At 48.1% G+C, this 19,946-nt stretch overlaps 1 protein-coding gene across 8 annotated transcripts in view; it reads right to left on the reverse strand.

The window, feature by feature from the left end:
- Positions 1 to 19,410, reverse strand: part of HIVEP1 (human immunodeficiency virus type I enhancer binding protein 1) — a 136,280-nt gene extending 116,870 nt beyond the window's left edge. Inside the window, exons 1-3 of one of the 8 annotated variants that reach the window (XM_027525260.1) lie at positions 15,201 to 15,363; positions 14,087 to 14,180; positions 12,213 to 12,355 (exon numbers count right to left, since the gene is read on the reverse strand). In XM_027525260.1, the coding sequence (XP_027381061.1) occupies positions 12,213 to 12,252 (40 nt within the window). In that variant the 5' untranslated portion in view covers positions 12,253 to 12,355; positions 14,087 to 14,180; positions 15,201 to 15,363. Of the gene's footprint in view, positions 1 to 12,212; positions 12,356 to 14,086; positions 14,771 to 15,200; positions 15,364 to 15,435; positions 15,615 to 16,028; positions 16,148 to 19,260 lie in introns of those variants that run through there. The other 7 variants (XM_027525259.1, XM_027525264.1, XM_027525261.1 and 4 more) reach the window with 7 other exon arrangements.
- Positions 19,411 to 19,946: the final 536 nt, after the last annotated feature.

A 19,946-nucleotide genomic window follows, 5' to 3' on the forward strand; every position in this document is an offset into this window, starting at 1 on the left:
GACTAATGGGGACAATCCAACCCGGAAAAGGACAGGGTTCTACCTGACAAGCAGCTGGCTCCTCCCTGACGACCCGGGCCTTCTGGGTGGGACCCAAGATCCTGGCCTCAGAACATCGAAGACAATTGAATATTCCCGGCAAGACCAACTCAACCTCTAAGGCCGTCCCTTCAGCTCAGAACCACAGGCAGAGGAGCCCCTCCCAAGCAAGGCTGAAGGGGAGCCCCTGACAGGTTCAGGCAGCAGCTCTGAGTCCCCGTGACCCACGCCTATGGCCATCCTCCACAGAAAGAGAAGGACTTACTCCCAAACAGAAGGGGCTGATAAATCACCTACTTCTCTTCTACTTCCTGCACGGGGGTCGGCAAATGTTTCCTCTAAGTGTTAGACACTGCCCAGGTGGTTCAGCAGTCAAGAATCCTCCTGCCATGCAGAACAGGGGTTCCATCCCTGGACAGGGAAGACGCCCTGGAGAAGGAAATGGCAACCCATTTCAGTATTCTTACCTGGAGAATCCCATGGACAGAGGAGACTGGTGGGCTACAGTCCATGGGGACACAGAGTCAGACTCGATGGAGCGACTAGACAAAAACAAAGTGTTAGATGGCAGATGTTCCAGACCTTGTGACTCCTCGCTTCGGCTGCGGTGGCAAGTAAAGCAGTCAGATGACAAGTGAATGAATGGACGTGGCTCGTTTCCAGTGACCGGACGTTCACAAAAACAGGTGGAAGGCTGGATCTGACCACTGGACTGCAGCCTGCTGACCCCTGCCTAGAATCGCAGCTATTTAAAGCTAAAAAGGAAATTACAGGTTGACAGTGCCCTGCCCCCAACCCCTGCCTACTCCCATGCAGTGTTCTCAATGAAGACACGAAATTCAAGTTATTTGCTCGAGGTCACATACTAGCTTATGCTGGCTTGTCCGTATGCATGAAGAGAATTTTCTAAAGTAAAAGAGAGAGAGAATGAGAGATAAAGAGGAAGGGAGAGACAGAGACAGACACTCCTTTTAACCCATCATCCTATTTCCTGGTTATCAACAAATCATATGGACACAGGTGGTATTTTTGGTTTTAATATACTTTTGGGGAGCAGGTTTAGGTTCACAGCAAAATGAAGCAGAATGTGCATGGATCTCCCCTCCCTCCACACAAGCTCAGCCTCCCCCACCAGGGCCACAGTCCACCGGAGTGGTGCATCTGTTACAAATGATGAAATACACATCATTAGCATCTGGATGTGACTTAGCATCTGGACGTGACTGAGCGACTTCACTTTCACTTTCACGCAATGGAGAAGGAAATGGCAACCCACTCCAGTTTTCTTGCCTGGAGAATCCCAGGGACGGCAGAGCCTGGGGGGCTGCCGTCTATGGGGTTGCACAGAGTCGGACACAACTGAAGCGACTTAGCAGCAGCAGCAGCATCCAGACCACAGTTTATTTGAAGGCTCACTCCTGGCGCATGTTCTATGGGTCTGGACACGTAGCCACCGTTACAGCATCATACACAAGAGTTTCACTGCTCTCAAAATCCTCTGTGGGGAGGCTGTTATTTCATTTCAAAATGTGATAAGACGGTCCAAAGCCTCTGACATCTCTTCTGTAAATACTCAACTTAGTATAAGAGGACTCAACTTGGTTAATTTTACAACTATCATGAATAGGCATTATATATATCAAATCACCAGGGTTTCCTTGGTGGCTCAGATGGTAAAGAATCCACCTGCAATAAGGGAGACCTGGGTTTGATCCCTGGGTTAGGAAGATCCCCTGGCAGAGGGCATGGCAACAAACTCCAGTATTCTTGCCTGGAGAATCCCCATGGACAGAGGACCCTGGTGGGCCACAGTCCACAGGGTAGCAACGAGTCAGACATGACTGAGCAGCGACTAAACACATACATATCATATCTAAACAGGTTCCTTTCTTCTTCTTCAGTAAAGTTTCAAGTTCACTGAGAAATCCACTCTAACCACCAAACTAGATTAACAACCACTTCTGTAATGATTTCGCATCCCTTCTTTTGCGGAAGTCTCAAAACAACTTATTTTCTGTCAATCTATCCTTTTCTTTAAAACCCATCTCAAAACTCTACCTCCTTCAGGTTTTAAAGGAGAACAAAGTTAAACTTCTCCAGTAAGTATTTTCTGATTTTTATCCCACTCAGATTTTTTTCACTTTGAGGATTCCACACTGCATGTAATGTATCACCTGAAATTATATACATGTTGCTTTGCATTGCCCTGAGAACTTTTTCATGTGTTTTGGGTCATATGAAAAACTCTTAGAAGGAGATTTGTTGTTCACTGCTAAAATGAAAGACTCATAAAGTCTCCTAACTCTGATCTCTTATCGCTAAAAGTGGTTCTTCACTTGCAAGCTGGATATAGGCCCACACATATCTAGAATAGTATATTTTTTCTATATGCATAAGGAAAAATTATAAACTGTTTTATTTTACTTAGAATTTTAATATTTTCATTAATTTTCCCCAAAACAGCTTCTAAGCCTTTGTGTCCAAAATTTCAACCTTTATGTGGAGACACCCACTTAAATACTGCTACTCTCCATCTTAAGCAAGACATCTTTACTTTCAACTACATCTTACTAAGCAAATCATGTAAGCAAACATCTCTGATGGAACAACTGTTCCTTCTCTCTTGAGGAGCTTGGAAATTCCCCCGACAGTTTGCAATAGCAAATCCAACTTGGACTGTGATCTACGTACACAACTCTGAAATGGATTTCCAACAATTAAAGACTTAGAGGGGGAAGAGGTCTTTCTCACCTGTGAGTCACCTCAGCTTTATGTGCTGTGCTTGACAAGTTTTATTTTGTAACTGGCCATTGTACCATTGTGCTCAGTCGCTCAGTCGTGTCCGACTCTTTGAGGCTCCACAGACAGGAGTCCGCCAGGCTCTCCAGGCAAGGACAGTGGAGTGGGTTGCTATTTCCTCCTCCAGGGATTGAACCCACCTCTCTTGCGTCTCCTGCATTGGCAGATGGATTCTTTACCACTGAGCCACCTGGGAAGCCCCGCATTTTGTAACTGGGTGAACGGCATTTCCAAAGTCTTGCTCTAATCTGGGGAGTTCTTTCTACTATCCACATGAACAAGCAGAAGCATGACATGCATGTGTGCGTGCTCACTTGCTAATTTGTGTCCGACTCTTGCAACCCCACGGGCTGTAGCCTGCCAGGCTCCTCTGTCCGTGGGATTCTCCAGGCAAGAATACTGGAGTGGGTTGCCATGCCCTCCTCCGGGGGATCTTCCTGACCCAGGGATCAAACCCACATCCCCTGCATTTCCTGCACTGACAAGCAGGTTCTTTACCACTGAGCCACCTAGGAAGCCCTATGTGGATGACAGTTACGAGCACATTAAACTCCTGGCTGTGGGACCCTGGGCCACCCACAACTTCTCTGTACCTCACTCCCACATCCCTAAAATGGGGGTAGTAACAGCGGCCATCTCCATGGTAATAAGGATTAAACGAGCAAACATGTAAAAATCACTTGACTAGAGCCAAGTACACAGACCTGTGGGCAGGCTAGCTCTTTTCATCATAAAAATGAAACACAACCTCCCTCTTGCTACTGGCCCACAATGAACTGTAACTAAGGGAATCAATATGATTAAGAAAAAAAATTTAAAGACCACTCCACAAATATCATCTCAAACAAGACATTAAATAGCTGCTGGAGATCAATTCACTTAAACTTCTCTGCCCAACTTTCTCATCTGTAAAATGAGGAAGATGAACTAAGTATCTAAGGTTCATCCTTTCCCGGCTGTAAAATTTAAGACTTCTCTTGGAAAGGCGTATGAGAAACGAGGGGTGGGAGAGAGAGCTCGCTGACACCGTTTAACCACCTTCCAAGTCCCTGTGTCACAGCTCAGATCATTTTTATTGATTTTTAAACTATCAAACACTGCCCCGTATGTTTGATCAACTCCTATTTGGATACGGAAATATTAAATGGCTAGATGCTGATTATATCTTTTTCTTCACTGGAGAATCTGAAAGAGTTGGAAGACAAGCACATATAACTAAGCACACATATAAATATGCACATTTCAAAATATAAAACAATAAATAAACTTGAGCAAACTCATACTCTAATCACATAGGCACCTGAGTACCATAAAAATCAACTTTTGTATCAATTAAGTGGGTATAATAACTCTTGGACTACTATAGTTCCATCTTGTATTCTGTGACTGCTATTCCACAGCAGCCAACTATTTTGTGATCACTACATACTTTCTAAATACTTTTGCAAGGCAGCACAGCCTTAGAATATTCTAGAACAAAAGTTGTTCTAGAAAATATCTAAGAACCTTCTGAAAAGTCTTCCTTCTAAAGTTATTTTTTTAAAAGGTCAAAGTTAATACAATATTGCACCAAGTATAAACTTTATGCTTAATGGTCAGAAAGAACTTCCTTCTTAAATAATGATTTGAGTACTGGGAAGAAAGGACTCTATTTGGTGATAAGCTGTAGTGCTATGGTGAACAATGGCTAACAGTCTTACAAACACCCAGTGCTTCATAAGAAGAGCTTCATGTCATTTGTCACTGGAACATTATTAATATTCTATGGTTTTTCCAGTAGTCATGTATGGATGTGAGAGCTGGACTATAAAGAAAGCTGAGTGCTGAAGAATTGATGCTTTTGAACTGTGGTGTTGGAGGAGGACTCTTGAGAGTCCCTTGGACTGCAAGGAGATCCAACCAGTACATCTTAAAGGAGATCAGTCCTGAATATTCATTGGAAGGACTGATGCGGAAGCTGAAACCCCAATACTTTGGCCACCTGATGAGAAGAACTGACTCACTGGAAAAAGACCCTGATGCTGCGAAAGACTTAAGGCAGGAGGAGACAGGGACGACAGAGGATGAGATGGTTGGATGGCATCACCAACTCTATGGACGTGAGTTTGAGTAAACTCCAGGAGTTAGTGATATACAGGGAAGCCTGGCGTGCTGCAGTCCACGGGGTCGCAAAGAGTTGGACACAACTAAGCGACTGAACTGAACTGAATATTCAAAAAATACCGCTTGAATGTTTTAAAAGAACTAAAAATATAAATGAAAAAATAAGGTGCTTAATTAATTTATAAAATATTTTTTCAGATAACATAAGAATCAACTTTAGCGCAGACTCACTTAAATTACATTGCATTCTAAAATGTGTGGCTTTAACACCTATGCATATGACCAAGGGTTTTAAGCATATTATGTATCTTTCTGTTCTATGGTAAGATAAAATTATTCCTCATCAGAACATATTTTCTGCAACAATGTTCTAAAATAAAGTCATTACTCTGATTAATCACATTATTACATTTTGTATTTGCTTTTAAAAAGAGAAAAGCATTTGCTTAATGTTAATAAGCATTCAAAAAGCATCAGATAAGCTCTCAACATGAGCTGAAAAATAATTATCTGAAATAAAGAAAAATAAGTGGCTTGCTATATTCAGTCTACTCTTCTATTTTTATCCTCGTCAAACTAAATAATATCAGCTACTTACATGAAAGTTCCTAATAAGTGCAACTGCTTTTTCACCTTTCTCATCAAAACTATATTTTGTTCTATATTTCCTTTCTAGCTACAGTCACATACAGAATTTATTTTTACAAGCCATGGGATGGTTTGCCCTACAAAATTTCTAACGTCTCGAATCTTGAGGCTGTTGGCACAGAAGTGCTAACCTAACATTCAAATGTAAAAAAAACACCACACAAGCAGCTGGAATTACATCTGAAAAATCATCAAAATTCAGCCTATTCTATAGATAAAGCTCAATCAAATAATCCCCACATAACAAGAAAACGTAAGATTTTATTCACAGTCAGATTTTACAAAACAATCACTAGAGTGGGCTCCTGTCAACACACTGATAGTAAACGCAAACAGTCACTTATGAGCTTACACCTGGGGTCCCAGCTGGGTTCTGCGGTCTCCCACAGGAGGAGCCAGGGAATGGAGAGATGGGACCACATCTACCAGATGTATTCGGTAGATGTATCTGGTAGTGAAGAACCAGAGAATGTCACTGCTCTCCCACGTGACGGCGACATCATCTTTAACAACAGTGCAATGATAATAAAACAGAAGACCTCACAATCAGTGGCCTGAGAACTGCATGCAGACAGAACAAATAACCAGTTTTACTTCACTCAGCGCTGTCAAAATAGGAGCTGAGGTTTGAATGAGTTCAGCGGCAGCATGGCGGCTAAGAATTTTCCTCCCCGAATGACTGTCTGCACTGACCTCTCTCTTCCAGATCCCAAGCCCTGAGGAGTCAGGACAAGAAGGAGGGATACCGGTGATCAACGCTGAGCACAGATGCAGCCTCCTTTATGCAGTTTTCAAAATGCAGGTAGAGGCTTCACACAGGTATTCCCTGGTGTTCTGTGTGTAACTCAAGAGTCGGACATAAACCAGTTTTTCACCGAAAGTAACACACAGGTCCCTGGACTGAGTGTCTATCCAGTGTCAGGCATTGTCCCAAATGCTTACACATCGTCGAATCTTCACATGCATTATCTCTGTTTTACAGACAGAGGAAACCAACACTCCCAGCTTGCCCAAGGCCACCGGCTAGTCCGTGATAGCATAAAGCCAAACTCTTCACCATTATATTAACTAAAAGTACTAAGGGGATGAATGCTAGAAATCCTACGGCAAAATTCCACATGAAACAGAAGTTAGTAATAACTACCTGCTTCATCTGTTTGGAGCGCTTCAAAATTTGTATTAGAGCAGGTTTCCTAATCAGAGGCTACCAAATATAAGAAGAATTTGCTACTTAAGGTTCAAAAACATAAACAAATTTCAAGAGTACAAACCTGTAGTTTGCTAAAAAGCTAACATGAATGCAATTTTGCTGAGCACAGAAGACTAAAACTGTCTCTTCTGACACATGATTCACCCAGCTAAGATGGCAGGCCTACAGAATTACTAGTAATAAGTCTTTACCGAGTTTGGTACGATATTGCTTCTGCGGTTTACGTTTTGATTTTGTGGCCAAGAAGCATGCTCAATCTTAGCTCCCTGACCAGGGATCAAACGCACATCCCCTGCGTTGGAAGGCCAAGTCTTCACCACTGGACTGCCAGTGAAGTCCCTGTAGAAAAATTAGGATGGAATAACAAAGTACAACAAGCCACCTGTAGACACAAGCAATGGAAACCCACTGTATCCCAGGGATAGGGGTGGCAGCGGGAGAGGAGGAAAGCGGAGGAAACTTGAAGAAGTGAACTCTTCAGCGGACACACCTCCCACATAGAGTAAGGAAACAGTGGAAGCAGAAGGGGAAGGACACTGTCCAGAGAGACGGGCCACGTGGAAATGCTGGGAAATGCTCAGTTTGCACGCTGAGCTCCGGAGATGGAGAACGGCCGTCCATCAGACACACAGAGGAACAAGGCCAGGGCGAGGAGAGTGTGCCCCAGCTAAGTTCACGGCTTTGGACCTCATCTTCCAAGGTGATGGGCATCCACAGACCCCACCTGTGGGTCTTAGCCACGCTCTGATAACCCTCCTAAGTGTTCCTTCTCACCTTATGATACAGCTGGAGCTCGGAGCAGAAAAAAAAAAGCCCTCGTCTTCTGCAGTGGGTTCAGAGCCAAATGCACTCAACCAATAAAAATGAAAAACAGCCCCACCAAATTCTCAAAAATATGTTTTGCAAAGGTTAATACTTAGTATTTTCCACACTGATTTCCAATCTTCAAGCCGATGAGCCTTTGAAACCCTGGGCCCAAATACAACTAAAAACGGTTAACACCTATTTTCTATTTTTTTTTTCCCCCAAAGCTTTGAAACTTTCACAGTGGTGATTGGCAGAGCACAAAAACAGCTCTTTATCTAAAGAGGACAGATGGAACCCCTGCAAGTCCCCAGTTCCTCCATTCCACGTTACCCAGGAGTCCCAGTAAAGACCCGGGAAGGCGCTCATTGGTAGGGAAGGACTGATGCGGAGGGAGGCACGGTCACGTTCACATTCATCAGGACCCGACTGCAGCTGGTCTCCCACATGCCGGCCAGGAGCCCTTCGCCTGGGACAACACATAAAGCCTTTCTTCCAAACACCAAGCCCACCTCTCGTGCCCTTCAGAAATTCCTATTCAACCTCACAAAGGAAATGTCACCGTTAAGGCTCTATGTTCCCCCCTCCCCCCAACACACACACCATGCAGGCAGGCATTAAGGACAAAGGTCCCGCCTGGTTTACATGGCCCGAGGAGAAGAGACCAGAACTCAGCCAACCCCACTCTCACACTCGACAGGTCACCATCAGATAGAGAACTCTGACTTAGTTACACCCCAAACTCATGTCCCACCCTTAATACACCAGTTCTTCTCCTGCTCTTACACTGAAGAACCTCCATCATCAGAGAGAGGCAAACGCCATCTCCTTAGGGGAGCACAGCCTGTGCCTGACTTGCGTGTCCACCAAGTCACTCAGTTGTGTCCGACTCTGGGCGACCCCATGAACTGCAGACCGCCAGGCTCCTCTGTCCATGGGATTCTCCAAGAAGACGGAGTCGGGAGTGGGCTGCCATGCCATCCTCCTCCAGGGGATCCTCCCCACCCAGGGATCGAACCCTTGTCTCTTGTGTCTCCTGCACTGGCAGGAGGGTTCTTTACCACTAACACCACCAGGAAAGCCCGTGCCTAATTTAAATCCAGGCAAATCATTTATGCTTCTCCATGACAGAGCCCTGTACGTATTTCTTTATACATGTGTGACACCTCAATACACAAATACACTCTTCCACACACACATACGTGCTTGTTCCAAGGAAACTTCAAATTCTAGAAAGTTGCATACATTTATCCTGTGACTCTGAACGTCCGTGGGACTATACCAACCCCAGCTGAAGGACCAACGATAAACCAAAGAAAAATTATATTTGGAAACTGCCATGGAAGCATAATTAATGTATGATTTCAGATTTAAGTATAAAGTTTTAATTACTGACTTAATGACCTAACACAAGAAAAGTACTTCTCAGGCTATTTTCTGAGGAAGCCTCAAAAGAGGCGATGTGTTTCATGGAAACCCCTGAGAGGACACCGCCCAGAGGGTGAGTGATGAGCTGGTCTCTCCCCACGGCAGAGTTAACTTCACGAGACAGGGCTGCTGGAAGCCGAAGCAGAGGATACAGGTAAAGCGACGCAAGTGTGGTACTTCAGATGTACCCCACAACTGAGATACAAACACAGTCATCCCTCGGCATCTGCAGGGTCCTGGGTCTGGGCCTCTAGAAATACCACCCTCTGAGGATGCCCAAGTCCCATAAATAAAATGGCCTCGTAGAGTCAGCCCTCAGTACCCAGAGATTCCACATCTGAGGATTCACCCAACCCACGGCGGAGAAACATCCACACACACGGACCCATGCAGTTCAAAACCTTGTTGTTCAAGGGTCAGCAAGAAATGCTGAAAACTTCATTTCAGTAGCTATTGTTCACTTGCTCACTTTAACCCCCAAACTGTGCCCGGGGACAGAGTCCTCACACACGTTTTCAGAAGGAAAGCGGAAATTGTAAAGGCGTTCCTGCCTTTGTGCTCTGCTTACTTGGGCTTCCCCAATGGGAACAGCTTGGCCCTCCTCCTCCTCAGATGAAAGAGCTGGCTGGCTCAAGCATCACGCCTTCCATGAAGCCCCCTCGCCTGGCCCTGCCCAACCTGCCAGTCCACCCACATTGCTTTAGCAAAGTCACTTCATCATCTGTGCTAATCCACTCTGGTCTTCTCTTCAGTGGCTGAGAGATCGTAACACTTTAGACTCTCACCCATGGGCCTGAACACAATTTATCCCAAGTTCTTGTTGAGAACTTTAAAAACATCTTAGTTCCAGAAAACAAGCAAGTTTTCCTATTAAAACCTTTCATTTTCCATCCTCTATGAACTTAGACACATTTCATGGATCTTCATAATCTGACTCCTCCCAGTTCTTCTACTCCAGCCTCCCCCTTCCTGCTTTTTCTGATGGTCCTGGACATAACTTAGACGAGCCTGGATCCCAAGCGGCTTCGCCAGCTCTTACCCCAGGATGAAATGTACTCCCGTTGTCCTGACAGCTTCCTGGGTCACCTCTAAGCCTTAAGAACTCAGTTCAGAGGTTACCTTTCCTTCCCACCCTGCCCCTCTCCAAACCAGCCCCCAAGACTGGGCTGCAACATGACGCCCACGCTCTGAGGGAATCTCCGAAAGGCTGCTCTCTCCCCCAGCGTCCTCTCGCATGGCCTGCCTCTGATGATCAGTTCATCCCTGTGGCCTGGGACACAGGAGGACGTTCAGCGAACACCTACTGAGCTGTACATTCATTTGATACAAAAAGGAAAAGACTATGGCCTAAAAATCTGCATTTCTCCAGACAGCCAAGTTATCTAGGATATAATAAAGGATGTATTTTATGGCATGAATAGAGACACAGACATAGAGAACCGACTTGTGGACACAGCAGGGGAAGGAGAGGGTGGGATGAACTGAGAGAGTAACACTGACATATATACGCTACCGTATATACAAGAGCTAGTGAGCAGCTGCTATGAAACACAGGGAGCTCAGCCTGGTGCTCTGTGAGACCGAGAGGGGTGGGATGGTGGGCGGGGTGGGAGGGAGGCTCAAGACGAGGGCATCCAAGCCACTTATGACTGACGCAAAGATGTTGTGGGGCAGAAACGAACACAACATTGTAAACCATTTATCCTCCAATTTTTAAAAACAAGGATATATTATAATATGAAAAACAAGCATTTGGTGCTTATGATCTAATGAATGATACTTTCAAATCAATCATGCATTCATTCTTTCAACAAATGTGTGGCCTCCTTTTAGCTGCAAGGAGCTGTGCTGGGCTGGGGCCCCTGCCAGCCCCAAGGTTGCCTTCGAGCACATGGATCAACAGGAACAGGGCACCCTCTCCGGACAGATGACTTATAAAAGCTAGGCTTGGGACTCCAAACGCCTGCCCCAGCTGGCTGTGAGCATGGAGGCTCTGCCTATAGAAGTAAATGAGACCAAGTCCTGACTTCAGAGGCGCTCAGATTCTAGTGCAAGAGACAGACAAATACACAGTCAGTCTGCAACATTTTCTATGCGACCCTAACATCTGACTCTGACATACAACACTCACTGTACTCCCTCTGAATCCTCACCTCATTGAACACTTGTGCTAGAATCATCCATTTGAACTCGGGCCAAGGCGTTCACCTGAGCCAGCAGAGACTTCTAGCCCACTTACAAGCACTGTTTGCAGACTCAAGGAAGCCCCATAACTGGCCACATTTTCAACCACCACCTTACAGGCACCGGCCGAATTACTTCACCAAGGAACATTCTTGATTAATTTGTCCAATTTAAGTCATTTCTTACCTTGCATGTGCTTGAGAATATTTTTTTCTGTAATAGTAAATATTTCATAAGATACTGTACTCAGGTTGGAATTATTTGCTTTAACAGTTCTTTGCTTAAAACACTGCTATACTTTTATCTCCTAAGTTAAATATAAAAGATAATTGCTGCTCCCAGTGGATAAAACACATTAGAACAATACAAATTTTTTAAAACAATAAGCTAAAATAGGCTGGCTTTCTTAATACTAAAGTACCTCTTCACAGTTAAAAGGAAATGCTCATTTTTATATGAAATGTATATATAATAAACACATATATACGTTTTTTGACTGCTTCCCTATATACATTGGTGTACCTATTTTCTGGGTTCTGCACATAATGGTCTGCGTTAATGCCAACTATGCCTCTCCACTTCTCAAGCTAATATAACGCTGCTACAAAAATAAATCTCAAAACAAGTGTGTGGGAAGGGTGAAAAAAAGTAATTCAAGGTGATCCAGTGGGCAAAGAAGAGGTGACCGTTTATTTCCGATTCCTCAATCCAAAAAGGTACCTGTTGAGAGACAGTAAATCTCAGACTTTAATACCCACCCTAATGGTTGGGAAGGCATTCTAATTCTGTCGAATCCAATGAATTCATTCAACAAATAATTCTGAAGCGTCTCCTGAGAGACAGGAATTGTGCAGCGAGCGCGAGAGGAACAGAACAGGGGGAACTGACCCACCACCAGGCCGGGTCACCATCTCACAAGCTGCCTTTGCTGCCACCGAAGAGACACTTGATTAAAGACTTATTACAAACCCTCCTTCCCACTAATGCAGAGCCCTACCTCTTAGATTTCTGGGATGAATCTGTTTAGTTCGAGGCATCTTCTTTGATTCAGAGGCCCCCTTTTCTTCTTAGAAACTGTAGGAAAAGCAGGTCATGAAAAGGTAGCTCCATAAACCCAAGGTCCATCAATTAATCCATGTGCTAAAAAAGAAAAAAAAAAGTTATGTTTTACTCTTTTTCACTACTTTCAAAGGAAAAAGACACTTCAGAAGTTATGGCATAATACAGCACTGCTCTAAACTCAACAAAAGGTAACCGACCTGAAAGCCCCTGCAAAAGATGACTTACTTTTAATTAAACACAATACATGTCATTTTGTCATTATCTGGGCTTCCCCAGTAAGAACACGGGGTGGGGGGAAAAATCACTGTACCTTTAACAAAAAAAGAGTGAAAAAATTCAGTGAACTGTATTTTAAAGCAACATCACGAGGTTATAAAAGGGTTTTGCTGTATACAGTACATGCCTGCCCATTTATAAATTTCTTAGGGACAAGGACCATGTTTTGTTCATTTTGTGTTACTGGGTTAATTAGGTAAATAAGTGTGGTTGCCATTGGGGCTGTTCTCCCACTATTGTGGTTTTCCATTCGAGGCTCCTGTTAGGACTGTTCTTTTTGCTTCCCTGTGTTGAGCCAGAATGTGTGACCAGTTCCGGCCAATAACCTGTGAGTGGAGAGACAGGCGTCATTTTCAGGCTTTGCGTTTAGTTATCAAAGTAAGATCCCCCAGTGCTCTCTTCCTCCTCTGCCATAAGAACAGGCACTGTTCTAGACAGCAAGTCTGACAACACGGAGCTGAGCTCCTGCCAATGCAACAGGACCATGGTGCAGAAACATAAAAGAGATCTTTGCTGATTTAAGCACTGAGGTTTGGGACTTATTTGTTACTGCAGCATAACCGTGACCTGACTTACACATCTTAAAAAGTGCAATTTCAAATACAATATGCCAAAACACTAATCCAAAACTAAATCATCTCTTTCCCAGAAAGATTCCCAGGAGATACTCGAGGATCCTTGAGCTAAAATCTTAGTTTTAACTTCCTGCAATACAACTGATAAACAAAGCCCGTGATGACAATGCTGAATGTGAAACTATATTTAATCGCTAAGCAATGACACAAGAATGGAACAGAAACGCTTTAAGACTTTTATAACATCCAATACTGTAGAAGAAAAAAAAAAGCAAATACTTATTGACAATCTACTGTGTGCCTATGTACTTCCTACACATTACCTAAATTAACCCTAATGGTAACTGCTTAGGTAACTATCATTTATCCATTTTATAGATAAGAAAATTAAAAGAGAAAGAGGCAAAGGAACTGAGTCCATAGTCAGTAACTAAGAAACATGGCACCCCCTGACTCAGGGACCCTCAGCGCTTACTTCCTGGCTGGAAGTAAGACCTATTCCAGGGGGTTTACTCAAGAGGCTCTATTGCACAAGTCACAACTGTTAATAAATATTTCGGTGTCAAATCAGACTGGGCTCAAAGCTTGCTGTGTGGACTCGTTTAAGGCACTTAACCTCTCTGAGGATCAGATTTCCCAACTGTAAAACAAGGAAATAGTATTCCCCCACAATGGGTGGTTGAAGGGACCATGTGGATGCTTTGCTTACTGCTGGCACACAAAAATATCAAATATTAATTCTTCTTAAGAATGCCTGTGTGGGAAAGACTGTATCTAATAACCAGTATAAGGTTTTAGAAATGTATGGTTTCAATACAGCAGAGAATAGAAGGAAAGAAGGCTATAATTAACTTCAGTAGTTTATCCTTGATAAGGCTGTATGCAGGCACTGTACAAAAACATTATGTGCAATTTGTGAACTGCATGGGAAAGAATATAAAATATGATGGTCCCATACTGTGGACTTCATCCAGCGCTGTGCCACACGATCTATAAAAGATACGGCTCCACAACGCCCTGCATTAACAGCATCCACCATTCAACTGACGAAGCTGCTGATTCAAGAGAGAATTTACAGACGTCAAGGCCGAATAAATTGTAGGAATGCTCAACTCCCAACTTAAAGCTTTTAAATGGTCACGATATTTAGAAGTTTTTAAAGCGTGAACTCCGACTGTAATTCAATCACGTGACACTAAAAGATGAGGAACCTGCACAAAAAATATTCCAATTTGCACATACAAATTTCCAATCAGTAACAGCTTTCCGCTACCTTGCTCACTGCCTCCCCACTGAGCCCAGCTATCCATCCCAGTATAAATCCTTGGGGTGGGAGGGGGGCAGGGGGGAGGAGGACTGAGTATTTCCAAAGACAGCAGCATTGTAGCGAGGAAGATGAGTGATGAACCGGTTCCCTTACAGCAAAAGAGATAAATACTACATGGAGCAAAAACATGACACGATCAAAAAGCGTAAAGACAGTTGCAAGGAGAAAAAACATGAATGAATGTGGAGGGCGGAGCCTGGGAAAACCCCTCTGCAACGCTGCACTGAACAAAGCGCTTCGCATGCCAGGAGGGGGGGTGGGGGGGGAGGGATGGAAGTGCCAGCTCAGGAAGGAGCCCAGAGTGAATGCGGAGAGCGGCAGGAGGAGGAACAGGACGAGAGGAGGCGAGCGCGGCAGCCCGGAGACTCCTCCTCGCCGCCGCCGCCGCCGCCGCCGCCCCCTCCCCTCCCGTCCCCTCCCCTCTCCAGCAGCAACTCCTCCGCCAGCCCGACCCCCGAGCGATCCGGAGCCGACCCGCGCCCCCACCCCACCCCACTGTGCTGCGGGCGCGTACTCCCAACCCGGAAAGAAAACTACCCAGGTGGCTGGGAGTAAACAGGCACTTCGAGCAAAGAACGAAAGGAGGGGGGGGAAAAAAAGCAAGCCACAAAGCCGGGAGGTTGGGAAGCCGAGGCCTGGTCTCCCTCACCCCCCCACCCCACCCCCACCCCCACCCCCACCGCCAGCCTCTTGGAAAATGCGCCCGCGTCTGGAACGCGGCTGGGGAGGCTGGGTCCCTCCGTACCTGCTCTGCTCGCAGGACCGCAGCTCGGGCCGCGAGGGCGCCCAGAAGTGGCAAGTGTCTCCCGCACGCGCAGCCATCCCCTCTGCAAGGTCGGCGGTTGCACACACACGCACACACACACACACACTCGCGCGCCCGCGGAGAGGGACGTGGTCCTGCCCCCACCCCCTCCCCACGCCGCCGCCCCCACCTCCCAGCGGCAGCGCCCCCCGCCCGCGGAGCCCGCGCGCCGAACCTGCTGCCAGGACGCCCGGCGGGGCTGCCGCCGCTGCAGCCAGCCCCGGAGCTGCGCTGCTGATGGCGGCGGCCGCAGCTCGGAATCTCCGCGACCACCGCGCGGCGGCGGCGGCGGCGGCGGCTGGGCGCCCTCCTTCACTTGACAACCCCAAACACAAACAGAACCTCCTCCCGCGGCGGCTCCCGGGGCCCCCCCAACCCCCGGCTCCGGCCCCCTCCCCGCCGCCGCCGCCCCAGCAGCAGCAGCAGCAGCAGCAGCCGCTGCCGCCACTAAAGGCCGGCGACTGGCACTCTCACCGCCCAGCTCTGAAATATTAAACAGGGGAGCCGGCCGGGGGGCGGCGGGGGGAGCGCGGGGCGCGCGGGCGGGGGCCGCAGGCGCCGGGCGGGAGAGGCGGCCGCGCTCGCCGGCGCCCGGGGCCGCGGCATGACCGCCGCCGGGGAGCGGGTGTCCGGGGTGGGGGTGGGGGGCGCGCACCGCGGCGAGGCGGGGCGGGCGGACCCCCAGGGCGGGCGGACCCCCGGGGCGGGTGGGTGGGCGCCCCCGGGGCCAGGGAGAGGGGCGAGGAGGGCGGGCGCGGGCTTTTTTACCTCTCCCCGGGGGCAGAGTAGGGCACGTTTAGCGTCTTTAGGGGCGACGCGAGGAGCGCGGGCCGGGGCGGCGCGGGGGAGGGAGGGCGAAGGTCGGAGGCTTTCCCGCGGCTGGGCGGGGCGGCAGGGGATCCCCGGGGGCGGGAGGCGGGGAGACCGCGGGCTGCGACGCGCGGGCGGGGCTGTGGGGGGCGTCCCCCGGCGAGGTCACCCTCGGGCGCGGCGGCCGGGCCGGACTGGCTCGGCCGCGGGGCCCGGCCCTGGCTTAGGGGCGGGCTGGGCGCCCCGGATTGGGGCCCGATCGGAGTCCCGGGTCTCCCCGGCCGGGCGAGCCCGGGGCCGCGGCTCCGCCCCGCCCCGCCGCCGCAGCGACGGGAGGCGGGGGGCCCGGGGCGGAGTTAGGGACGCGAGGGGCGGGAGCCCGGGGTCGCGCCGGCTCGGGGACTGGCGCCCGGCTGGGGCGCAGGGGCGGGCCCGCCGGTCACGCGGCCCCGGGCAGGCCTGGCCGGGCCGCGCGGCCGGGGGGGCGGTTGGGCCGGGGAGAGGGGCGGGGACGGGCGGGGCGGAGGCAGCTCGGTACCGGCTCTTTACTTTCCTAAAGCAGGATGTGGGCCGGACCGCTGACGTCATGGGGTCCCCCAGCCCCGCCCCCCGCCCCTGCCGGGAGGGGGAGGGGAGAGGGCGGGCCCGGGGGCGGGGGGGGACCCCAAGGGGGTTTCCTCAGCAACGCGTGGAGGGAAGGAGAAAGTCATTGTGAAACTTGAAACTCATTAACTTTGAAAAACAACTTTATAAAAAAAAAAAAAAAAACCGGGAGGGAGGCCGGGGTGTTGGGTTAAAGGGTGGAAGGGGACACATTATTAACCCTGAACTGAAACTACGCTTTGGTGGCGGATGTTCTATTAAAAGATTGAGGAAAGCCAAGGTTATTCCAGAGGCCACGGCCGTGCCCGCCGGTGGTTCCCAGAGCCCGAGCTGCGAGCGCAGTTTAACCCTTAGGGCTCCGCTTTGACAGTTTAGGGGCCGAAAGGAGAAGGCTCTTTTGGGTCTGGAGAGGGAGTTTCGGGGTTGAGCAGGCGATCTGGCCCCAGGGTCGCAAGAAAGAAAGAAGAAGGAGTAATTACCATAAACCAGAGTTTGACCTCGGGTGCTAGAAAGCAAGAGAGGAAGGGGAGAAAAAAGCAATAGAGGAGGGGGAGAAAAAAGCAATGGAGGAAGCAAGGCTTGGAACTCTATGGAAAAGTGATCAGGAGGGGATGGACCAGGGTAATGACGAAGGTTTTCAGGGTTAGACCTAAAGAACATTAGGTCTTTATCGTTTAAAGTCTGAGGCTCAGAAATTCCACATGTATCCCTAAAGAAGCAGGCACAAATGACTGGTTAACGGAGCCACGCTCAACTTGGGAGGGATAAGGTAAAACAAAAAAAATTGATGCAGAAAAAATTCTCATATAAAAACCAAAATGCTTTCCCCTTTTAAGGAATAAAAATGCTGAACGACCGTACACCCACTCTGCTGGCCATCTGTGCAAACTTGAATTGTTCCCTGGGGCTTCCATAAAGATATCTAGGTTTTCCTTGCTAGGGTTGACCCCTAAAATTCCTGGGAGGAAATCCTACCTCTAGCTCAGCTGAGCTTAGAAAAGCTTAATGCACCAGAATATGAATGACTAAAAATGGAATACTCAATAATGGCGAGCTTGTAACCAAAAATACTGTCCTGTAAAGGGAGGAATATGCCTATTAAAAACTAGATTTGGTCACAAAAGCAAAGATCAGCCAACAGCTACCTAAATTTGAAATAATGTTTAGTACACTACGCCTCCAACCTTGCAATGAAATAATACAATCTTTTTCATTTTCGATGTGATAAAATCATCTGTCATGAAATTTAATTGACATCTAATGGACTGCAATCACAAAACGTATGTAAATATAACTTTGAAACTTGAATGAAAAAAAAATCCACTTAAATGTGAAAGTATACTTCATCTGTCAGAGGATAAAAATCAAGGTAGCTTGATGATTATCGACTCTACTTTGTGTCACTGGCTAAATCAAAATTACTAACAATACATTTTTAACCCAATGGCCCTGACCATAACAAATATACAGTGTGCACACAAGGTTTATATGGGATTTGGCATTGCAGTGAACTCTTTTAACAAATTAAATATGCGATTTGGAGTCGTAATAGATTAATTTTGTCATTTCAGTTTGTTAAGTTTTTTGTGCAATGGACTATTCACAATTTGCCTTTCTTGAGATCAAATCAACAGTAATCTTTTTTCTGAAACAGACACATTTCCCCATTTTCTATTTCCGAATTTTCTAGATGCAGTTTCTTTTCCTAATTCTGCCTACAATTCTAACTTCCTAGTCATCAGACTGCAGGGGACTCCAACTAAACTATAAGGTAACTACAGTCGCCTTTAATCATTTTGTGGCAAATTAAATACAGTCTCTCAAATTATATCTTATAAACGGAATGGGGGGGGGGACTTTTTTTTTTCCTGAACCAGAAGATGAAATGGGAATGGTAAAAAGCAATTTGAACTGTCAAAACTTCTGGAACATTGGGGAAGGACACCGTACTAAAAAAAAAAAAAAAAAGGAGGGGGGGCTCCTAGGGTCCCGATTCTCTCTGCCTGCACCGCCCACCCCCGGGCCGCGCGAACGCTTAGGGAGCCCCCCTCGGGGACTGGGGTTCAAGTGAGGGCAGTGGCCCTGGCAGGCTCTGAACACGGTTTCCCTGCACAGACTTTGGGGAGAACACCAGTTCCTCCCCCCTCGGGCCCCGGGGCTCCGTCCGGGGATCCCACGGTGCCGCCGCGCCCAGCGCCTCCGCCCGCGCGACCCCTGCCCCGAGTTCCCACGCGGCCGCGCGGCCCGGCCCGGCTCGGGCGCCCCCCTGGCGCGGCCCCGCGGCCCCGGCCCTCCGCCCAGCGCGCGGCCCGGCTGCGCCAGCGCCACGCGGAGATCCCGGGGGTTCCTCCCCGCCGGCCGCCGGGTCACGCCGCCGCCCGGCCCTCCCCTCCGCCCTCCGCCCTCGGCGCGCGCCGGGCTCTTCCCGTCCACCGGCCGAATCCCCTCCTCCTCCTCCTCCTCCTCCTCGGGGCGACCCGGCGACGAGACCTGCCCCGCGCGCTCTGCCAACCGTGCCCACCTCCCGCCCCCCCGGAGCCCAGGCTCTCCTTCCCCAGCCGGACAAAAGGACCGAGAGAAAACTTACCCGGACTGCCACGCAAAAAAAAACAAAACAACCAAACAAAACTCTGATCCACAGCTTCCTGGGTTTAACTTTTAATTTTTAAAAACAACAAAAGCAGAAACCAAAAGCCTCCTAGGTTGGAAGTGGGCGTGAGAGGAAATGCTAGGGGGAGGCGCTTCGTTCCCTCGTCTGCTTTTGCACCCCCCCTTTTCTGGCCCCTGCCTGGGGCTTTGATGTTATCTGGTGCACCGCCTCCGCTGGGTTCAGACCGTGGGCTCCGCGCCCAGAGTGATACACAGATATTTGGCACTTTTAAATGCCGGTTTGAAGGGAGGGAAGCAGGTGGTCACGGTGAAGGATTCCCACTTCTCAGCCCCGGCCTTGAGAAAGGAGCTTCTGTCCGTCCCAAGCTTCCCTTTTGTTACCTGGACTGAAATGAACAAACCCTCAATCTAGTTAATCCCGGGGAGAAGGGCCATGTGGCATTTTTTTCTGTTAGACTTCACACCAAAAAAAAAAAAAAATGAGGCCTTCTGAATCAGATTCATTTTCCCTCCACTCAGCACAAACTTACAAGGTGGTGGTGTACGTTTTCTCAGGCTTTGTTTGGTTTTCTGATCTCCGTTTTGAAAGTAAATATGATTTCCCTTCTAAGATAGACCTGCAGCCTGGGAGAGACAAGTTACCTCTGAAGAATATTTTTTGTT

This window comes from Bos indicus x Bos taurus, chromosome 23, assembly GCF_003369695.1.
Source record: "Bos indicus x Bos taurus breed Angus x Brahman F1 hybrid chromosome 23, Bos_hybrid_MaternalHap_v2.0, whole genome shotgun sequence".
NCBI classification, from domain to species: domain Eukaryota; kingdom Metazoa; phylum Chordata; class Mammalia; order Artiodactyla; family Bovidae; genus Bos; species Bos indicus x Bos taurus.